This window comes from Haliotis rufescens, unplaced genomic scaffold (genome assembly GCF_023055435.1).
Source record: "Haliotis rufescens isolate VD_foot unplaced genomic scaffold, xgHalRufe1.0.p SCAF_7, whole genome shotgun sequence".
In the NCBI taxonomy this organism is placed as follows: Eukaryota; Metazoa; Mollusca; class Gastropoda; order Lepetellida; family Haliotidae; genus Haliotis; species Haliotis rufescens.
In genome coordinates this window covers 6,371,584-6,389,241 of record NW_025964361.1, presented here as the reverse complement: position 1 = coordinate 6,389,241, position 17,658 = coordinate 6,371,584, and the positions used below count along the sequence as shown (strand labels likewise).

General features: G+C 41.7%; 1 protein-coding gene across 5 annotated transcripts in view; it reads left to right on the top strand.

Moving 5' to 3' along the window:
• Positions 1 to 15,196, top strand: part of LOC124149608 (paired mesoderm homeobox protein 2A-like) — a 34,523-nt gene extending 19,327 nt beyond the window's left edge. For 2 of the 5 annotated variants that reach the window (XM_046521307.2, XM_046521305.2), the window contains 4 exons: positions 10,166 to 10,210; positions 11,517 to 11,716; positions 12,661 to 12,868; positions 14,597 to 15,196. In XM_046521307.2, coding sequence (XP_046377263.1) covers positions 10,166 to 10,210; positions 11,517 to 11,716; positions 12,661 to 12,868; positions 14,597 to 14,787 — 644 coding nt within the window. In that variant the 3' untranslated portion in view covers positions 14,788 to 15,196. Of the gene's footprint in view, positions 1 to 10,165; positions 10,211 to 11,513; positions 11,717 to 12,660; positions 12,869 to 14,596 lie in introns of all 5 variants that reach the window. The other 3 variants (XM_046521306.2, XM_046521303.2, XM_046521308.2) reach the window with 2 other exon arrangements.
• Positions 15,197 to 17,658: the final 2,462 nt, after the last annotated feature.

Genomic DNA, 17,658 nt, shown 5'->3' with positions numbered 1-17,658 from the left:
TCCTGCTGCTGCTACTGCCACTACCACCACCACCACTACTACTACTACTACTACTACTACTACTACTCCTACTCCTACTCCTACTCCTACTCCTACTAGTGCTGATGTTTTAGCTACTACTACTACTTAGATTGTATATATTTTTCTGGTCATTTGAAAAAGATAGAGCTTCCAATGGACACGACATCTTATATTGTTAATGGAATAGCTTTCTCGAACCATTAGGCCAGTGTTAAAGGTTCTCCTGACATATCTCTGGAAGTACAAGCAACGGTAAGACCACAAAACTGTACTTTTGGGGAATATTTGCAACAGTAACTTAACCAATCACATATTAGCAACATAAATATAATTAATCGCATACTTTTAAAACTAATTATATAAAGAGCATATTTTAATGTGTATGTTATTAAGCTGCTGCCATTACTACTACTACTACTACTACTACTACTACTCTGCTACTACTATTACTACTACTACTACTACTACTACTACTACTGCCAGAACCACTACTACTACTACCACTACTACTACTACCACTACTACTACTACCACTACTACTACTACTACACTACTTCAACTATACTACTACTACTACTACACTACTACTACTACTACTACTACTACTACTACTACTACTACTTCTTATGTGCTTGTTTAACAATTACTGCTACCGCCACTAAAATGTCACAGTGTGAAAGATCTACGACATTGTCTATTGTGTTCAACTATGGTCTAGGTAGTTACGTTTCCTGTAAAAAACTGCTTCTTGATTTGAACATTGTTCAAATGTTATCATAGTATACGCATGAATGGAAACACTACACAGATTTTAGGGGAGGTGACACGCTTACCAGTAAAAACAATCAGTAATGGTTAATAAATCGCTTAATTCTTAAATTGTCAAATATTAAGAAATGACGTCCCGCGGGTAAAATAATGCACAGATGTGAGTGTGAAAACAGATCGGACCCAGCGTCGCTCATGAATTCATGCCCCCCAATTAATTCCCCCTCCACCCTCCCCTCCTGCCACTGACGTTGGATACCAAGTGGATTCCGCCTGTCTTCATGACGCGCCCATCGCCGCCACGCGCTCGACCCAGTATCACGTGACAGCGACAAATTATGTCACGAGGGAATAGTTTAATTTGTCCCCACTTGATATGGGTGTACTGTACGGCGCAACAACAGTATCATTGCTGCATGGTCACGTGACCGGTGTGTTAAGCAAGTTTGATTAATCCTGGCTGTTCCGCCCTCTGCAACCACGCCCCACCGTATCATTGCCTTGGGGAGGCGGCGCGCGGAGGGGGGTAAATTGCACAGCGTAGCACAAGCCGTACGCGGTCTTTGGGCTGGCGTCCATAATTGATAAAATAGTAATTTGAATTCATTAACATGGAGAAAGGAATTTTCTGCCGTTATGCCGCTGTCGACCACCGAGATGACGAATAACGCTGTACAACATGATGTAGTGTGTCTTGATGAAAAAAAAGAAGAAAAAAAATCACGGCAGAAGAAAACCAGTTTTAAGCAAGGAAGATGATAATGAGTCAGCCGGTATTCGCGAGACCGGAGACTAATTATACATAATGATACATTACAAAAAAAAACAAGATTTTTTTTTAAAAAGCAGCATAACGGAGTAAAAAGAGAACAAATCTAATTCCACCAAAGAACACATGAGAGGCAGTTTACAGCATTAACAAAGCGGTATGATTTGTCATATTATATATAAATTAAAGTAATGTTTTACGAGATGGATAATATGTTTATTTTATTATTTTTTAGAAAATAAATTCTTGCATCTTTGCGATGGTAATGATTATTGGCATACTTTGTTTTATCCAAATCTGGTGACGATGAGAGAGTCGTGTGTTCCCTGCCCTTGAAATACAGATCCGCCGATTTACAAAAAAATGCAGTTAAAGAACAAAATGCCTCCTATTAATGAAACTGTTGTCATGGGCAAAGGTTTCCAATTTGAATCCAATCACGGAAAGAATTATTTCTCGTATAAAGACAACATGGCTCAAAACATTGCCCCTTGATTGAAATCTGTTTTGGTTAAAACTCGAGGAAATGCTATTTCCTAGGTATTACATACGCTCTAGTTATTTTCAAAATAATTACTTGGGCGAATATTGGTTCGGTGTTGAATTTGCCATCATTAAACAAACACAACGCACAACCAAATTGTTTATTTTTTGTCTCTAAGAATGACTCATTCATTTTTATTCTGTATTAGTACCGAATTTACCACTTATATAATTAATCCTACGGGAGGCCATCAGTGCTATAAACTCCCGCACTGGTAGTTGGTAGATGGCGATTATGAAAAGAACATGGCGTGATGTTACGAACTGGGTACTTTGGAACAGAATGTTATGGTCATCTCAAGGTTAAGGATTCGAAACGTTTCAACTTGCATCCACACGTTGGTGTCCCCAACTTGACTCTCAACATCAGCATCCATCTGTAAAAGAGTTTCTTACCCTGCCCGGGGTTCGTTTCAGCGGATAACACACTAGAACAACGTTTGTAAAATTCCTATCCTTGTTGATGATGAAAATCTCGTTCCACAAAGTGCAACCCGCTTTTGCTCTTCAACAAAATAAATAACAGGGAATCTATATATTCTGATAAAGGCCCCCCCTATGAAAGTAGAAGTAGGTGATGAATGCCGATTTTCATTCTAAACGTGAACGATTATATATACATAAATATTTTTGCTGTTTAAAAAAAAACCCAAATATACAGCCCGTCGTCTAATTGCCTGTCATATATTTTTTTGTTCTATTTCATTCTAATAGTAATATAATGCTATATTTATGATATTATCACGCAATTTGTAATTGTTAATGGTTGTCCGGTTATGTCACTACAACTTTTTTCAACTGCCAGTCAAACCACGCGATGCTGCTGTAGTTGTTTCATATAGCCGTCCATTTTTAAACGTAAGGTATATTTTGTCGTATGAAGCCCGCTGTCCCTCAGTCCGAACGTGTAGATAGTTGTACACCAGCTAGTGTCACACACTGCCGGAGACGGCGCTATCGACACGGTTAAGTTGCAAAGAATTAAAATTTAGTAACAACGATTTAATACCCTTTACTTTACAGCGTACTTGAGCTGTTCTTTTAATAATTTGATGTTTTCATATTTTTAATGCTGTAACCTTACGTAATGGTTCAATAAATATTGTACTATGTTCATTACAAATAATGTTAAAAATAGACTGATATTTTTGCAGCTTTTTAGAAACCTGTAATGCTATCTTAGTAATAGTTTTATAAATATATAGCATGTATCATATATTTTAACATCAAGGAATTTCCTGAAATATGTTTTTATACAATGCTTATTAATTTGCGAACAAAGTAAATTTCACTGGACATTTTTCAACATCAAATATTGTATAAATCAGCGCTGAGGTGAAATAGGAAACGATATATATAATGTTATGATTAGATTAGAAGACGGCAAGAGAAGCCTGTTTACACGGATGTGCAAACGAGTAGAACTGCAATTACAGTCACGCTGAAATAGATATGTCAATGAGAACAATGAGATAATGTGTCGCTTGGGGGTTGGAGTAGGTTTTGATTACCTAGGCTGCTTTGGGCCTATTAGTACAGGGGATGATGGACTGCATCATAGGTAAAGGGGAGGGGATGTACGGAGGGGATGGTTATGAGAGATGGAGGGTAGAGGGGCGTGTGTGGTATTGTTCTTAAAGAGAAGGGGTCGGACATTTTAGAGGGAGGGGTGGGGTGGAGGATTTGAGTTAATTTTAGAGAAGCGGGACAGTGGGGTTGGGATGGGCTGGATGTGTTCCGCTGGGTTGGGGTGGGAGTGGGGGAGGTGGGGGGGGGGGGGGGGGGGGGGGTGTTAGAAGAGTAAGTGAGTGAGTGTGGAGTTGCGTCCGATGCGCAGACTAGGCGAGGTCGTGTATAGTCATTTGACTGTTGTAGAAATGGAGGGATCGACGGTTCTAATAGTTTGGTTGATTATAACGAGGTCAGGATAAAGGGTTAGGACTAGGAAGGTCATTACGTAAATACGTTGTAGAAGTATTTTCAGTCAATGTGAGATTCAGAAAACAACTGCCCCCCCAAAATACAAGACTGAAGTCACCGTCGCAAGGGAGTCGTTATCTGTCTGTTTGTGTTTGTACTCTTGTGACTTAAAAATCAGGTTAAGATTCATTTTGATTCGACGTACACACTCGCGTCAGTCATGCCAGACGTGTAGACACTGCCAAGGTTGGCATCCGACAACTTCTTAATGTCAAACAATACATGTCAAGGTTACTACGGTAGGACAGTTCTGTTTCTCAGTATATTTCAGTATATGTGACTGATTGCATTACTGATAATACAGTATGGTCCCTGGGGCAAGCCAAATCCTTTCTAATCAGCATTTCAACAGATGTGGATCTGATCACAGCCAGAGAAGACAGCACCGGAAGTGACGTTGATGGCCGTGTGTGCCAGCGCCACCGGTGATTCAGCATAAACAAACACAGCAAATTGCGAAATAGTGTCTCTTCCCATATCTCCATTCCTCTTCTAATCAGGGTTGTCTGCTTCCATAACACACAGGATACTCCTAGTTTAAATACCCGGCTGGATGGGTCTGCCTGGTTTACAATCGCGGATGGCAAATTGAATTGGGGTCTGCAACCCTGTCTCCCTCGCTCAAACACCGACTCGTGCTGGTTGATCCAGCGTGTTGGTTTTCATTTAATTGTGCTTGATTCCGGTGCTAAAGAGGTGACGATGTTCAATATACGCGTGAGTCAAATGTGATCAGCATCGATTCCGGATTAAACCAAATTCCGATTTTAAATCATTCTCAACTGAGAGCGCCCCCTAGCGTCAGGCGCTTTGATATAGAGGGCTCTGTGATCGCCTGTGTAGATCGTAATTTATTTCCCCGGTCGCCCAAACAGCTTGATTGTATTAGTGCGAATATCAACCAGGACGATTCTGATAGATTAGGTGTCATCCCGTTTGGCGAATAATTGGAAATTTATTTAATCAAAACTTAGTCCGCCATTGTTAGAGGAGTTTTAAGGTTGAGGGAAGGGGAACAAGTGCCCGTTTAATTTTCTCCCTCAATCTCAGAAGAGTTCCATGTAGGCTTGCTTCTGCGAACAATTACACGCATTTTATATTGAAAACCTCTCCAACCTAATCTGATTACTAGAATATAAAACTAATATCAATATGTGAAACCCAATTTGCGTCACAAGCGCTGATTCGAGCCTTTTCTTAACAGAATTAGCCGCAGCCCCGTGGGACTTGGCGCTGAAATATTGTACTTTTATGCAATAAACCGTCTGTAGAATAATCAGCATTGAGAGCACAGCCTGATAAAAGCTAACCCGCCCATCAAGATAAATTTTTCTTGAACGAGATCCCACGAGACTTGATCGAAATCAGCCGGGGATAGCTCCGACTCTGACGTCACAGTGTCCTATATCAGGTGACTGCTCAGTTCGTAGTTCGCTTGGGTCATCGTCTAATATTGAAAATGAAGAAATACCTGTAAAACAAAACAGAAAAAAACCTGAAACAAATATACATTTGGCGCTTTGTTCCATTAGGTGGAGCTAGAGACCCGGCCACAATTTTCTTTCGACATACTTCGTCTTCAGTTTGGACCAAACCGTCACAGGTGCCATGATGAATTTTTAATGCGGTTCGTTGCAAACAGTGCTATTTTTAGGAAACACACGTATATCGCTTGTTTGTCGTCTTGATTAAAGTGTGGGGAGTATAATTACAAAGGGTTTCACACAGGGCAATTACATGTCTACCTTTGGTTTCCTTGTTATGGTACTCGATGCATATATCAAACGCGTTGGCATCACGCTGGGTCTGTCACCCTCCGCTACAGCGGTTTCAGGCATACATGGCAGCCGTGTAATTAAACACATTAATGGGCCACTACCGTCAAGCAGTACCTTACAGGCTTCGTGGAGCCGATTAACTCCATTTACCTAATTCAAGATAAAAACTGTTTCTATTTTCAATTACAAATGTTACGGTTAACGGTTTGTTGTGCAATGTTTATTTTATTAGCCACTTTGATCAAATTTCTACTATTAAAAAAGGACTGCAAAATTCATCCCGCCTCGTGGCCGCTTGTCTGATCTAATAAAGCATTCTCATTGAAGCCTAGGGACACGTGGCATGCTCAGTGAACAAGAATCACGGTCCTTTATCGTGTTTGCCTTGTGTATATGCGACTCTCCGATGTTGTTACGATGACTGCGTACGTTGCGTTCAAATACATCCAGACACGCGTCCCGCGGATAAAGGTCATTCCGCTGCAACATCAAGGGGCGCGCGGTGTCTTATGGGAACCGTGCAGCCATCTTGCTTTCGTGACAGACCAGCAGTTTCTATCTAACTGTCACTAATTACTATCTCCGACAGTCATTGTAATGCTCTGATCTCGACAGTGAACGTTAAATGGCGAGTTTAGGACAAGAATGATCACGCAACGGTTCCGGATAGCTGGTCAAGCGGTAACTGTGAGGAGCGTAATTACGAAGGGTATGCATGTCGTAACGAAATCAGCCTAGATACGATCAGTGCGCAGCACCGGACCAGCAGAGGGACTCCCTCCTAGACGTATCAGCATTGCGATGAAGAAGACCAGATGCCCGATTCAGCTTATCTAATTTTGCCGGGGTCGACAAATCATTCCATTTCTCCAATTTTGATCCCACAAATAAAGAGAAACAGACTCTGTAGAGGGAATTGATTTGATAAACGCACGATAAATAAATAACTCGGATTGGCGAACATTATCGATTTGGTTGTGAGTGATAGCCACCGAGGAGGCCGTTCTTCTGGAGTCTCTGTGGAATAATGGCCTGCCTCTGCTTGCGGCGAAGACTACCATCCCTCAAGCTGACCCTAATCGAACGTGACAGGAACCGAAAGTAAACATGCGCTAGTTACGAGATGTAAGCAAGGACCGACGACAACAAAGTCTGCCCAATTAGCCAACAGTCAGGCTAACAAAAATGAAAGACGAATTTTGTCATACATTTTGTATTGGAATTGACGTTAAAGAACATTTCCATAATATTTCCGGGCTTTCTCGACAGCAGGATCTGCTTCATGGTTGTGGATGCTACTGACAAGTACACAGCTGGTTTTGTAGAGATAAACGTTATTTTCTGCCAGTGTGTTTTCTGTTCCCATTTCTTTCTGTGATCGAGAAGTGGACTCTGTGAAATGGCCGTTTGTGAATCTGTTACTATTATAGCTTTTTTTCCCATGCAACGAATACATCACCGAGAAGCGTTTTTTACCCTGATACAACTGCTTTAAGATGCGAAAAAAAACCGTGCCAAACGTTAATACAACCAAAAACATATAAAATACTTTTTAACCCTACACAGATTTCTTAATCATAGCCTAAATATAATCTTTGTGTGTCCATATTCCGAGCTGTTTTGATCCAAACGATGACATGCCGGTTAATTTTTTACCTTTTCGCCTTTTTGCTTCTATTTCCAACAACATAATGAATATTTACGAAACAAGTTCAAACTCAAAACATGAGACATGATGGACAAGACCTTATCTGCTTGCCCAGTTCCTTGATTGTATTTTACAGTGAAGATGCTATGCTTGTTTAACACAAGCTTGTGGATTACGAGGCGTATTCCAAGACACAATAATGGTGCTAGCCAGTTCAATCATGAATATTCATCCCCTGAAACTTAAATCCATTTATTTAAAGTGCCCCACGTACATGTATTTACATGGGTTGCTGGGGTCCACTTGGCAATACAAGTGGTCGCTATGATTTGCTTTAATCTTGCTGGAACCTGTCAGATGCGCTGCGGTGTATCCTATTATACTGGCATATGAGCTCTGATTAATATCCCAGTCTGTGTTCACTGCTTGCTTACTTCGTTATGGCACTTCACGTGACAGTCTTCCACGACGTACTTTATTTTAGTCTTTGATGTGACAATCTTTGTCGAAAATATTCTATATCAGCTTCAGAGACATCATAAATATTTCACCTTTAATGACAAAAGTCACTTATACGTGGTCTTTGTGTCTGAAGTTTTTAGTTTCTTTGACCTTCCTATTGTCCTGGCATTGATCACCACTCCTCACGTGTTTATAAGTTTCAACAGAAGGCTCATCCATCTCTGCCCTATGTCATCCCGACCGCCAACCGCCAACTATACAAGTATACTCAACCTTAGCAATCCCGACCCACACCTCGATCCAAGTATACCCAACCTTAGCAATCCCGACCCACACCTTGACCCAAGTATACTCAACCTTAGCAATCCCGACCCACACCTCGATCCAAGTATACCCAACCTTATCAATCCCGACCCACACCTCGATCCAATTATACCCAACCTTACCAATCCGACCCACACCTCGATCCAAGTATACCCAACCTTACCAATCCCGACCCACACCTCGATCCAATTATACCCAACTTTACCAATCCCGAGCCCCACCTCGATCTAAGTATACCCAACCTTACCAATCCCGAGCCACACCTCGATCCAAGTATACCCAACTTTACCAATCCCGACCCGCACCTCGATCCAAGCATACCCAGCCTTAGCTGTTCATTTGCCGACCAGATCCTGATCTCCAAGCTAGCCATCCTAAACCCACATCTTCCAAAGCCATCTTCAATTTTATCCATCCTACCCTCTCTCATCCCAAGTCATTAATGTCCCATCGAATTTACCATGGGATACTTTGCGACTGCTCACCTGTACCTGTTCAAGGCTCTAGCTCGACTTGCCCACACCTGTTCAAGGCAATCTCAGCACTACGGCTATTGTCTAAACTACATTTTGACAGACCTACACACTACTAACGATGGGATCTTTTTTGAGGACGATATCTGCATGACTTTAATCGTGCTACTTCGTACAATACATGAACCCATGCTAATTACGGCCGTCATCCGTTACTGCGTTCTTGTTGACGGTTTTAATCAGGTGTGGTAATTCTAAATTTAAAAGTGTAAAGGTTCATAAATCTAAAATGGTAAAGGTCAGCTTATCTGATTTTCTTTAGTTAATCCTTAGTAAAAAATTTAATTTACAATGTTGTAGACCCCTACAGTCATCAATTTCGTTTTTTTGTTTAGGGAGGATCTATCATGTCTATGGTTCTATGGGGTAGGGGGTTTGTGGGGTAAAATGAATGGTTGTTCAGACATATTCCCAAAATTAATAGTTTGTTCGCAGTGGTGAGACAAATGAAAAGTTTGTTTGAATTTAAAAAAAATTTTTTACTGTTTTCTCGAAATCAAATTCTGTATTTTCTTGAAATCAAAATCTTTTTATCATAAAAAATCGGAAATACCCAAATGTCATTTTGGGGGGTTATTAGTAAAAATGAATAGATTGTTTGACGGTGGTTAGTAATTAAATAGTTTGTTGGATATAGCTGGAAAAATAGATTGTTCTTAAAAACAATTCCCACCGACCCCATGCAAATCAAGAGGATGCTCCCTTGCAATACGGACGTAACTATTCAGTTTAATGGAACAATGTCTGGGTTGCTATAACCTTCAGATACCTTAACCTTCATTGTTCTAACACTCAGGTGGCCGAATCGTTTCTGGAACAAGGTGTTAATTCTACCCCCCACCCCCCTTTCTTTACAACGTACCACACCATCCCCGTGGGGAACCCGGGTTATATTTAGTCCCAAAGTGGTGACTAAAGTGTATCAGAAGGTCAGGCTCGGTGACTTGGATGATTGCGCATCACCGTGCCCCGACGTCGTGGGTCGTTGCTTATAATATCAATCACTGGTTGGTCTCTCCCTGACTCAAATAAAGCAGTGATAAAGCTAGAATAATGCTTTATAAGTACCAAACCCAATATATCACCTGCAAATTTTTTCTGTATTTCTACAGTATGGGTGACAGCCGTTTACTTAGCAAGTTATCAATTTCGCACGAGGAGACGCTGGTCCTATTCTTCTAAAAGCATAAATACTAGTTCTAATATAAACAGTGTCTTTCCGTTTTGCAATTCTAGAAAATATTGTTGCTCGCGTTATCATCCACACTCAAAATTACCTTTGTTGTTTAGTCATATGTCTCATGCCGTTGGTCGCTGACCTTTGACCTTGTACTTTCAGGAATTTTTGGCCAGGGTGAGCAGGCACGCGCAGGACATATCCGAGGTGAATAAAATCGTTTGTCTCCCCTCTCTGCCCCTTTATTCTCTACCCGTCTTGATCCCCTCTCTACCATCTGTCAATGAACCTTCACCCTTTCACTGTGTCGCATCCTCATCACATATGTTTACTCTTTCTGTCTGGATCAACGGGTTGTTTCCTAGCAACCAACACTCTCAGACAGTTGCATGTCCTATTCACCGGAGGCATTAAAATATGTCTGCATCTCTGTAATACAATATTACCCATCTTCCTTTTTGTCATCTTATAAAGTTGCTTGTTAGAATCGTTGGACGTTTATCATTTGAATAAAGTGTACACAATGCACTATCTGTATGCATATGTTACACTGAATCTGTGCATCTGCCCATTGCGTGCTTTGGGCAGACCGTTTGCCTAATGCGTGCAATGGGCAATACAGCTTGCACAATGCATGCAATGGTCATCGACGTGTACGAGATTTAATATCTTATCCACAGAAGTCAAAAGGACATATATTGTATACAAAGATCTATACGAATAAAAGGGACAAATGAGTTGTTCATATGTTGGCTTTGTACCCTGGAGCTGTGAGTTTAAGTACACCCTAACACATTTAAAGCATGCGAAATAGGACTTAGTGTTTAAGTACTGGAAGTGTTTATTTGTGTTCGAAGTGCCCCTTTAAAACGACGAGATCATTCGATCGTCAGAGATGCTACGGGTAGGCTTGTTAAATGGCTTCCTCACGGTTGATATATCATGTCTGCTGTGAAACAACTTGTCATTTATTCATATATCGTATTCGACGTAATAAGCGCCCACGGCGATATTTGCTAATATATTGGCTAGTGAACAATCCCAATCAGCACCCCTTCCGATTGATCAATGTACACAAGACTTATTTATTCGTGTATAATACGCACTCGTATGTTATATGCACCCTTAATTATGGGCAATCAAATTCTGGAAAAATATATCTGTCTTATGTTAACATTTCAGGCTGTCAGCATAAACCACGAAATTAACGATCTTTCAGCTCTGTTTTTTTTTCACCAAAATAATATTCTAATAAGAGCCCCCTATTTCTAATTTTGAGAGCCCTGGGCACTTATTACGTCGAATACGGTAGTCATTAACATATAGGACATGTCATACATGACTTTCACACCTGTTATCGCTGACATATTAACGTGTAATATCACGTTAGTTTGTCAGTATATTCTCAACGTAGTCGGAGGTCGGACAACGTCAGTTGTTGTTACATGTCCTACAACGATCGTATGTAAATATGGTCTTGCCTATACTCAGACGTTTGATGCTTGGTCAGCAGGTCTGCCCTACAAGATGTACCAGCATGCGCACGAGAGTTCCGTTAACCCCGAGAAGCGGAAACAGCGTCGCATCAGGACGACCTTCACCTCTGCACAACTCAAGGAATTAGAGAAAGCGTTCGCCGAGACTCACTACCCGGATATCTACACCCGGGAGGAGATCGCCATGAAGACAGACCTCACAGAAGCCAGAGTCCAGGTGGGTAGAGAGGTCGGGGGTGAGGGTACACGTACACAGAGGCAGGGCACATGCTCCTGAAGCAGGGTAGTGATATTACTGAAACACAGGACCCATTTATATAAATAAACGTGGCCGAAGTTGAAATGGAATCGATGCTCTGATTGGTCAGCACATGTTGATATTTACCAATCAGAGCGCTCGACGCCTTTGAGCGCGGAGATTTATTTGTTTACTTCCGGGAGCAGGGTACGTTAGGGTCTACTGAGTCAGGTCGGTAGCGGATTTAGAGAGGCAGGGTGAGTGGCGATATACGCAGGCTGCCCGGGTGATGGATGGAGCGGTGGGTATGATGGGATTCAGAATGCAGAAACAGGGGGTGATGAAGGAAGGGGTGTACAGATGGTCGACTAGAAATATACAGAAGCCGGGATAAGGGGAGTAAGGAACGGCGTGTTGAAAAACAGAAATGTGGGTTTGGCGATGATGGTAGGGTGGATTGGCCAATACTGATACATAGACAGTAAACTACGTTTATAAGGAACACGCTTATAACGAATTGTCGGATATAACGAACTTGTTTTGGTCCCGTCCATTTGCTGTATATGTATTGTATTCATAACGAACTACGGTTATAACGAACTAAACTTAGTGGTTCCTTTGAGTTCGTTACAACCGTAGTTTACTGTATGAGGATAACATGTATGAATGAGCATGGATATGTGAAGCCCCAAAACAAATTCTATTAAACCATGAACTACTACAGTCGAACCTTGTTTTCTTGAATGTATCGATATATCGAACCTAGTCTCCGGTAAATCAGTTATATTCATAAGAATCACAAGCACTGATATAGAATGATTTGAACAGATCCTAACATGGCATGTGTGGTACTTTCTTTACCTTGACGTAGAAGCACGTTGTTTGATGGACGTGGATGGTGACCGTTGCTTGTTTGTTCGTAGGTGTGGTTCCAGAACAGGCGTGCAAAGTTCCGGAAGATGGAGCGAATGAAGCAGCAACAGCAGACGTCACAACAGCAGAACAGCAACCCCAGTAATAAAGACGCCAACAACACTAACAACTCAAATAACAACAATAACAATAACAACAACAATAACAACATCAATAAAGACAAACCCAAGTCAATGGAAGAACCCACGAACCAATCAGGTACAGCATTTTTCCTTCAGTGAGTGAGTGAGTTTGGTTTTACGCCGCTTTTAGCAGTATTCCAGCAATATCACGACGGGGGACACCAGAAATGGGCTTCACACATTGTACCCATGTCGGGAATCGAACCCGGGTCTTCGGCGTGACGAGCGAACGCTTTAACCACTAGGCTACCCGACCGCCCCTTTTCCTTCAGCATATGCTTTCTGGTAATAGGTAGTCTGTTCTCTCGTTTCGCTGATCACCCGGGGTCGATCCCCAAAATTTGAACAATTCAAGTTCATTCTTTCGTGATATTGTTTTAATAACAGTTTATGCCCACTCACAAATTCCTTCAAAATCGCTTGTTTTGCTCGTAGTAATACTATATATAAAATATCTCACAACTAAATTCTCTGTGAAAGATCGGGGATAGAAGAGGTCAACGACTCACGGGATAGGGTGGTCAGACTCGCAGACTTGGTTGATGAATATCATCGTATCCCATTGGTCTACATCGATGCTCATAATGTTAATCACTGGATTGTCTGTTCATACTCGATTCTTAACAGACCGCCGTCATATAGCTGGAATATTGCTGTCCGGCGTTAAACAATAAACAGACACTGCTAGATTTCGTGCTTTGGTTGTTGTTTCACATTCTTCGTAACATTGTCTCAGGGGTGAGTTGAAATTGGGTTTAACGTCGCGTCTAAGATTATTGCACTTATATAGCGACGTGCATTCACGTGTGTGTGTGTGGCTTCTAGTACTAGGCCGGACTGATGCCGATTTATAGTGCTAGCCCACTGAGATACAATGCCGCAGTTTAACATGAATACCCCTCTCAGACACAGTATACTGACTCCGAGCCGACCAGTCCTTGTTTTAGACCCTTAATGCCGAGCGCCAGACAGGGTAACAACAAGTACCATCTTTTAACGTCTTTTGGTATGACGCGGCCGGGGATCAAACCCCGGACCTTCCGCTCTCCGGGCGGACGCTGTACCACTAGACCACGGAGGCGGTCACATTGTCTCAGATGGCCATGATGACTTGCGCAATACATATGTACAGGGAGATCTCAAGAAAACCTCATTGGGATTCCGTGTTTGAATAGGTCCTATGTTCCTTATGCTTGTTGTTGGGACGGCGAAAATGGAGACAGACTATCTTGTCTGTGTCTGGGCTGCTTGTGTTTCATTACTCTGATGGCGTGGATCGTTGCTCATGACCTAAGTCATTCGTTTAGCTGGTCTAGACCGTTTGGCTGTTATACAAATGCCGCTGTTTTGTTTGTAATATTGCTGACAACGGCGTTAAACAACATTCACCCACTCGCGTATTCTATAACGAACAGACACTTTACTAGACATTGGCGACATACAACCTACAAAAAGTCTGCCCTGCACACGTGGGCGGATTCCTTCTAAATTGAAACGTTTGGAGACATGTCATACACTATTGCACAAGTGAGATAGACTGTCTACTGAGGTGACAGTTGCTATTACACTTGAGGGTGTAGGGACATCTGCTAGATAAGTTGGAAGTGTCTGACACAATATTTCAAATATTCTACTATCTCGAGATGTGGCCTTTGATTGGCACTAAAGCAATAAATTAATTTCAATTGTCTTAGCCAAAGACACATGTGTCAAAAATGTCAAATGTCAAAATTGTTGATGACATTTATGACATCTGAGATATGTATGAAGCACCTGTCTAACTTCATTTTCTTTCCCTTCCCAGGAAAGGTCCAGTCAGACAGCACAAAATGGTCGAGTCCACCTCCAGCCCCCAGCAAGGCAACCCCGGGACACCAGACACCCCCATCGCTACATGGACCCTACTCCAGCGTATTAAGCAACTCTGGCTCAGAATACAACCCTGCTACCTCATTGGATAAAAACCCACCACTAACTGCCGGAATGCTGTTTTAATGGCAACATATTGTGGACTACTGAAACTGCGATGACGTCATATGTGACGTCATAAAAAATAACAGAGTATTATATGGCCATCGGTCACAGAAATGCCAAACAGAGACTCCATGATTTGGCGCAGATTTTAAGGTGTGACCTTGACCTCTACTCTGAAAATGGCGGAAGCGGAAGTTGTCCGATCTCCCTCGCGGACTTAGCTAAATGGCTAAAGGGACACCAGTTGAGATGTCCTGGTGTGGAGTGTTGGCGTGTAGAGATGTACATACCAACAGTGGCAGCTCGGCGTGGAGCTAGCTCTTGTAGTGTATATAGCTGCTAGCTGTGGTGGTCTGTCGTCCAACATAGAGTAGGTTCTCACAGTACATGTATCGTCATTTATGTGCCATTAAAAATTTGTCATCTTTCAGTATTGCCGTTTAATTCAGCTTAAAAGGAAGCCTTGCCTTATGTTCAGGCTGGACTAGTATAGATAGTCGTTATGGAATAGTTATTGACACATAGCGAAGTGCAGTCACAGTCTTGATGTCTGGTTGTACCTTTAGTCTGTGACAAAAATGCCATGTGTCACATGCGGTAAATGAATTAATACTTCAGTTACCATTGTGTCATGATGTACAAGATAAATAAGTCTAATTTGTGGTGCAGGAACTGTGAAGATGTGATCTCCGACTTTTGGATGATAGTTGTCAAGTGTTGTGAAGTGCAGCTGTAATGTCCTTTACCGTCAATACCATACCATAGGACAGTTAGAACTCGGTGTCTTTCATCCGATGTCCGGGCGGAGGGATTTCCTAATAAAGCGTTCACTAGTCACGTCGAAGACAAGGGTTGAATTCCCCTCTGAGGTAATATTTGAAGCCTATTTTTGGTGGTATGGCAGGGATATTGCTAAAAATTACCTAAACCACACTCCCTCACTCACTCCATCCCCCACATTTGTACCAATGTACCCTTAATTATCATTAGTGGAGACAAGTGGAGAAATAAGCTCAGTTGTCTATTGTTAAAATGGCGTCACATAAACTCATATGGACGCTATTTACAACGGCGGCCGTCATCTTCAGTGTTAGGATGGCTATATTTACACAGAATCCTGCTATTTCATTAGCTATATCTTTACAAGACCTACCTTAGCAATTTGCCGCGCTATTAGCAATTTGCTGTGCACAGTTGCTTCCCTTGGGCGTACCAGGATCCAGTGATCGTGGTTTCGAATGCCAGATGCCACTTACATGCTCCTTGAACAACGTTGGATCAACAAAAGCTTTACAAGAAATGCATGACTTGGTCATCACCCACACATAAGCTGAATCGCCATGATGGGGGCACGGGGGGTCCAGTCGTCTAAGGCGCAAATCGCTGTGCAGAGTTACGTCCCTTGAGCAGCCAGGAACCTATGATCGTGGGTTCCAATATCAGATCGTTCCGATTATATTTCTATATTTTTCAGCACCACAACCGTGCTCGTGGGTTTCACCGTTCAAAGTGGTGTGAGACCTGCATCACTTCGGGCCTCCTCCTCTCACACTAAGCTGACGCGTTGTGAAATGACTGAAGTACTGTTCAAAACAGCGTTAAAACCAACTCACTTCCCCACTCATACGCCGTGATGTATCTGAAATACCGTTCAAAGTAGCGTTATACCAAATTCACTCACTCTGAGAATCCGCCACAAATCTGAGTCCCATCATCTGAGTTTCACTCTGTAAATGAACTATTCTAACCCACCAACATCTACGACTTGGTCTCGTCTGCTCCAAAATGACTCCGCCGATAAGTCGCATCTGCCGAAGCATTTACAGGTTGACGGGTCTGAGTATAAAGATCATATAACGAACACGCTTATAACGAACTGACGGATATAAGGAACTGATTTTTTTGTCCCGACTATTTGCTATAGTTATGCTGTATATATGCTTATAACGATCTACGGTTATAACAAACTAAAGTTAGTGGTCCCTTCGAGTTCGTTTTAACCGTAGTTTACTGTATACTGAAGGAATTAAACAAAGCAACACATAGGTATATACCCGAAGAATGTTTACTGATCTGTATAGTTCGATCGTTAAAACATGCTCTTGGCGCTTGTTTATAATCTCGGCCAACGGATCAGCGAACAGTCACACTGCAGTCTCAAATCCCTGGGGAGTATACATGCTTCGTGTCCACAAAATGAGACAATGGGTGTGACGTCAGTGTCTGGCCTTTGTCAAACAACTATCGGTCATCTCGAGACAACTATCTCAAAATATCGTGAAAGGATACCTGGCTGTATGATATTGTGATGACTGCACAAGTCGAACCGTCATGTATGGTAGTATTCTAACGGGATATTTTAGCCAGCCTATCGAATCCGAGAACCATCGTTAAGTTAAATTGTTATAAGATCTATACACAATATATATCAAACAAAAAGAGATGTCTATTCCATTTCACGCGTATTGTTTACGATAAATTGAAATGAAAGTCGAACCGCAACCTTCTTTAAACTACAGTAAACTACAGTTATAACGAACACGCTTATAACGAACTGACGGATATAACGAACTTACTTTTTTGGTCCCGACTATTTGCTGCAGTTATGCTGTATATATGCTTATAACGAACTACGGTTATAACGAACTAAAATTAGTAGTCCCTTTGAGTTCGTTATAACCGTACTTTACTGTATAAGTATGTGACGTCGTTGGGGCGTCATGACCCTGTATGACGTCCTGAATAGAATTTCGGTGCTTGGAAATAAGTGAAATAACGCAAGTGTGAACATATTTATCAATTTGCCAAAGAAATTAGAACAATTACCTATAGTAGATTTTCGTAAAATGAAAGTTTATATGTGTTTAAAATATATAAAAAGTTTAAACTGTT